Below are 6000 nucleotides of genomic sequence, written 5' to 3' on the forward strand. Positions count from 1 at the left end.
CAGGTTAAAGTGTTTGCAAACATGAGAGCTTTGAACCAAATCCTTTCTTAGGGCTCCTACACACTAGAGAATGCTCCGACGGAGCGTTTGACAGTTTGGAATGTGCCAATTTGAGGCCGTGGAAAAAGCAGTGTCAGTTTGAATTCAAGTGGGAATCCAGCAAATTGGATTTCCGAAAGCACAACTGGACCCACCACACTGAAATTCTGATTGGTTTACTAATGCCTACACCAAAGTGAGTTGAGAACATTTGCTGAAACTTTTGTTTGCATGACTGGGCATCATTCACAAACTTTTGCGTATTTCCTCTACATCTTTCCGATGCTCCATCCCCTTTGAAATCAGTGGATTTGACAGGATTCTCTGATGCAGCGAAAACTCTGGGTGGCCTTATTTGTAGGAACTTGGTTTGCATTGCTGTCTTGTTTGTATGAACTTGAATGTAATGCCAAATCTCAACTAGGAAACTCAACCTACTTCATAACGACACTCTTGTTGACATGATAGTATTGCAAAATCTGAAGTTATCCTGTCAATTGTCTCCATTGGTTTTATTATCCTGAATCTCGTGCAACATCCACCCCTACTGATTGCTCCCAGCCTGTAGAGATGTTCATGTGTAACCTCAGTGCAACCAAACAAAACCAGCTGCCAAATTAATAATTTCACAAAGAGAAGGGATGTTGTCCTGTCTTGAGGGATGCTGAGCCTGGGTAAAGCGGTCACATGACTCTTGAAGAGGGGGTGGCGAGGGTGGGACGTGTCTGAGCACTGTTCTGATCACTTGGCTGGCATTGAATATTTGCATAGCTTTTGTAGGACAGATGATGAAATTAAAAGAACCCATTTTGTTCCAAATATTTCAGCGTATTGAATAATGCTAAAGCTAGACCAGCGGCTAGGGCTCTCCTCTCTGGTTTTACTTATTCAATTACCAAGTGTTCCTCCTTCCCAAACAGATGCTCCCAAACACAGCAGTGCTCTTGACGATTTTCCCAGAAACTGCTCAGCCTAAAAGCTGGTGTTCAAGACACCAATGACTCTTAATTTAGCAAATGGCAGATACTTAAACAACCATTACATGTTGGATGCATGGACACTCTTTGCACTCTGATGTACAAATCCTAAAGCCTTCCTCCCCAACTTCACATATAGATGCATGCTGTTTTTACAGGAGTAATGTTGCGCAGTTTTGTATTATCTGGGTCAAAAAACATTAGCTCTCTGTATCTTAGTACTATGGAAAAATCCATTGAAGCTCTAAGGATGGCAAACAGACATGAAGGGTTTTATTGCAAGTGAATTTTCCAGCTTATTCCATAAAGTACCGCCTTTGTTCCTTGATGATCAGAGAGTAAATGCATCAACCTCTGGTTTCATCCCTCCAGGTTATAGTGATGAAGAGATCTCTGGGAGTTGGCTACGCAGCTGTGGACAACCCAATCTTCTACAAACCAAACACATCCATGCTTTTGGGAGATGCCAAGAAGACTTGTGATGCTCTGTCTGCCAAGGTCCGCGAGGGATAGAGAGGAAAGGAGACTTGACCTTGCTTTGCACCAGATGAATCACTGAGAAGAGAAGATCACTCCCAATGAACAAACCCAGTAAACTTTTAGACAAGAATTAGCATTAACGGGATCAAGCCCCTAATAAAGCACTCTATGCATTCTATTTAGATGTAGGTGATTTATTATCAGTATTTCTACTATTATTTTGTTTTTTGTTGCCCCGTTTAAATCAAGCTAATAGGAAAAAAGCATTACAGTATCACATTAATAGTTAAAGCTAACAAGTCACCATATGGGTTTGTATGTATTATAGGTACATTTTTATATAGCATAGCAATCGCAATCTGTTTTTAAATCTTGGATTTTTGTAGGTTCCTGAGTTTTGAATTTGTCTTGTTTGTTTGAAAGCCATAGACCACTCCAAACTGTATGCTGTTTTCCATTTCACTTGCATAGATTTATATTTGTAAACTTACCATGTGCATTATTGACCAGACGTTGGTTATGTGGTATTGTTCCAAGTATTATGAGCTTTTGTAAGAAGGAATTGATTTTCAAATGCAGCTTCAGGTGGCCATTTTCCAACAATGCAAATCTTCTCTTAAAATTGCAAAGCTTTGAAGGATCGTTGTTGATATGAAGAAAAACCCCACTGAATTTCACATACGATTTATGTATAGAAGAATCAGAAACACTGTGGCTCCCCCATAAGATAATTTGTATTCCCAAGCCACAATTTAAATGAATGTCAACACAGCAGTGAGGTTAGTATGAGTAGTAACTGCATGTCTGCCCTACTGTGCTCCTAGATTTGTTCCCAGCACTAATCCTCTGCAGTATTTGACAGGGATTAGAACAGATGTATTGTATGTTACCTACTGGGACCTAAGGGTATGCATCCTATGAGATATAGAAACCATAACACAGACCATTACAACAACCCTACCTCTCCACAGTTCAACTTGACCAAAACAATCCCTCTTACTCTCCTGCATGGTCACTATTCCAGTCTTACACTCTTCTGCCTAGGCTCGCCTCGAGCTTTGGCTGCATTGGGCACATGTTCTTTGACGTAGATCTCGTGGATGTAGGAATTCTGACAGTTTACATACGTATCTCTATGGCACAGTGTCCTTCGCTCAAATAAGCTGCAATGTAGATGCTGAATTTGCAATTTAGACAAAGAAAATTTAAGTAAGGGAATTTACTTGTTGCAAGGGAATGGAAATATTTGTCAAACATTGTCTGGATGTTTTGCATTTCCTCTCACTCCTTTAGGCTATTTTTGTATAGATGGGTTCATGTGTAGAAACGATGCTTTGACAATTCTGCTTTGCTGCAATACAAAGGAGGGAAGAGTGTGAGTCTTCATTTCATTATGCCATGGTAAGAAAATAATTGAATTAATGTCATACTGTGAAATGTTTGTCTGTCTCTGATGTATCACATAACATCCCTTTTAATAAACGTCCTGATAAGAAAACAGGTGGCACGAAAGATCAGTAATTTCTCAGTATTGCATGCCTTCAACATTGCGGGCACCACAATGCCTAGATTGGCTGCTGAAGAAGTGTCTTATCTTTTATGACCACTCTGTTTAGGGAACATCTGTGCACAAGTGACATTGATTGCACATTGTCAGTTTCTTAGTTACCTGGGATTTTTCTCGCATTTATGTCTGTAGTTAAGGGTGGCGATGTTTGCTCTGATCTCAAGTCCTTGGAATTGCATGTGGGTTCTTTCACCTTTGCAACAAGTGGCACTCAATCATGATGGTATCTCCATACACCTCTTCCATAACTCTCTTATAAGATGAGAGGGCTCTCAGAAATAATTATGAAACTGCTTAAGGGTTCAAACAAGTCTTGATCGCAATTTAGAGTAATGGTTCACACAAAAATGAAATTTTTTTTTTTCCCCTCAGTGGAACACAAGATTGAAGTGTGAATTATTTTTTATTTTTTTTTGGCAGATTGAAAGTGCATGAATTATGCAGTCAAGCTCTAAAAAGCACCAAAATTATAGCTGTTCACTGAATATTCCCCTCCGCCGGAGTTTTCAAATCGAATATACGCTAGTGTTCATTTAAAAATGGCGCCTTTAGACCCATTGGACAAGAGTTGACATTGTTGACAAACACTGTTGCTTTTTGCCACACGTCCAGACTGATCTCACTGTGAATTCGAATAGGTCTAAAGTTCTTCAGCTGAAATTTGACCACTGACCCCAGTGGCCGAAGCTGAAAGTGTTTTTGAACATTTAGGCAGGTGTAAGCTAGTGTATCTGTCTGCGTCCTGCAAGACAAGGAACGCCCACTACATGACACACCCACTCCAAGAAATGCAATAAAATCTTGGTTTAGGGGTAGGGATAGGGGTAGGTGTAGGGTTGCTGTGGGACTCCAAATAAACACAACAAACAGTGTATAAATGTGACATCCAACTGTTGCAAGACTTGAGCATTTCGCTGGTTATTTGAAAGGGGGGTGTAACTTGTTGTGGACGTGACTTGTACTGTGTATGTCTTGTGGTGGTTTGACAGCGTGCTGCAAGACTATTCTCAGTGTGAGCTTCAGTTTATGGGTGAAATGTCCACAGAGTGGTGCTAAAAGAAAGTTATTTTTTATTTATAAATGATGTAATAGTCAACAGGAATGCAAATTTTACTTACCATATGGCCTAACCCTAACCATAATAGGAGTAGAAATGTAATCTTGGAGGGAAAATGCAACCTCCGAATCACCCTCATCATTAACTGTTAATGCAATTACTTCCTGGTTTCCATGGGACCCAAAATCTGTGCCATTTTTACAGCATTAGGGTGAGTAAATGATGACACAATTTTAATTTGAATAAACTCTCTTTAAAATTTGATTATTGTTTTTGAGCCAAGGTATGGGATATTCACCCACACCCAAAACATTCCAGTCGTTACCAATTTATTTGTTTTTTAATTTTAGTTCTTTGTCTACATCTGGTCCTGCTATCAGTTTTGACAATTTATGATTTATGTGCAATCTCTCTTGATTCTACCACCTCCAGTGTCCTGGAGGTAGAGGTCTGCAAGCTGACGGGACCCGAGAACCCGACAGGTTTCGTGCCGGGTTTGGGTCAGTTTTTCAAGTAGGACTTCGGGTTTGGTTCGGGTTTGTAATTAATGAAAAAATGCTCAGGCCTTCCGAACTTGTTTCACACACGCACGCGCTCTCATTCACAGACACACGCAAACAGACAAGGTAGGGGCCGTTCTCACCGAACTTGTTTTTGTGCGCATCTGTTCTGTTCCCCCCTTGTTTTCCCATATAAACGCATGCTGGATGAATGTCTTTGACTGTTGCACTGCGTCTCGCTGTTTCTTCAGTGACTCACGCAGGACCGGTATTGTGTCGAACTCTGTTTCCCCGTCGGGATCTGTTTCCCCCCAGCAGATCTGTATGGGGAACAGGATCTGACGGTAACATTCTCTGCTGTCAGAATGCGTTCTCCCATGCACAAACCTAAGCCTAGCCCTACCCTACCGTACCCTACCTACCCTAAACATAACCATAACCCTATACCCTATCGGGGCTAGGGGGAAACAGATTCCGACGGGGAACACAATTCGATACAACACCGGCACTTTTTAAACACCGTGTCAAGTTAAAAAGAACTTCAAATTGTCAAAAACACTTGTCGAGACGCATGTCGTTTCATTGTTTTTAGAGCAGGTGTCACAAAGATTCAACGTTCTGAACAAGTTCAGGCTGCATAGAGGGGACTGTTGCATTTTAATTTTATTCCAGATTGTTCGGCACCAAGTGAATTTTCAGCACATAAACAGTAAGTCAGTGCTTTTTTCCCCTTCTGCTCTACTGTGCTAAGGGGCTGTTGTGCCTTGTTAAAAACTGTACATGTTTACTGTTTCAATATTGTTACGAATGTTACCTATATGCTTTCATAAAAACAGCCTATTGCAACAGTACTTCCTAGAAGAAATTATAAAGATAGTGAGCGATTTCGGGTTTGGGCTTATAATCTGACGATATCATTCGGGCAGGTTAGGGTCGGGCTACATGGTGTCGGGTTCGGGTTTCATTTTAAGGCCCATGCAGACCTCTACTTGGAGGTTCTTGTGCATGTTTGTGGCAAAGCTAATGGATGAGCCTGATGCCTCAGCAACTGCACTAAAAGCACTTTAAATGGGCCTTCATGAGCGGTATATTACACTACAAGTTATCTCCAGCTTTGTCAAAGTCCTGAAAAATGCCAGAAGAAATATGGTTGATTGGAGCTAGGCACACTGTGTTCCTTCACCACAGATGTGACTACACAGTGGTTTGTCTCAGTGATGTCAAAGAATGTGGCTGTTTCCTGCCGGACTGGGCTAATCAGTCAGCATTCTTGGAGGTCATTGTTGATGCTCACTTTTGAGGATAAAGTACATCCCTAATGCAGTGACTCAGATGAAGCACCATTACCTTCTGTTTTGATTGTTAAACAGTTTTCAAATA

At 41.0% G+C, this 6000-nt stretch overlaps 1 protein-coding gene across 3 annotated transcripts in view; it reads left to right on the top strand.

The window, feature by feature from the left end:
- nnt (nicotinamide nucleotide transhydrogenase) overlaps positions 1–3133 on the top strand; it is a 71553-nt gene extending 68420 nt beyond the window's left edge. For all 3 annotated transcript variants that reach the window (XM_051681684.1, XM_051681683.1, XM_051681682.1), the window contains exon 22: positions 1389–3133. In XM_051681684.1, the coding sequence (XP_051537644.1) occupies positions 1389–1529 (141 nt within the window). In that variant the 3' untranslated portion in view covers positions 1530–3133. The remainder of the gene's footprint in view (positions 1–1388) is intronic.
- The last annotated feature ends 2867 nt before the right edge of the window (positions 3134–6000 follow it).

This window comes from Myxocyprinus asiaticus, chromosome 40, assembly GCF_019703515.2.
Source record: "Myxocyprinus asiaticus isolate MX2 ecotype Aquarium Trade chromosome 40, UBuf_Myxa_2, whole genome shotgun sequence".
NCBI lineage: Eukaryota > Metazoa > Chordata > Actinopteri > Cypriniformes > Catostomidae > Myxocyprinus > Myxocyprinus asiaticus.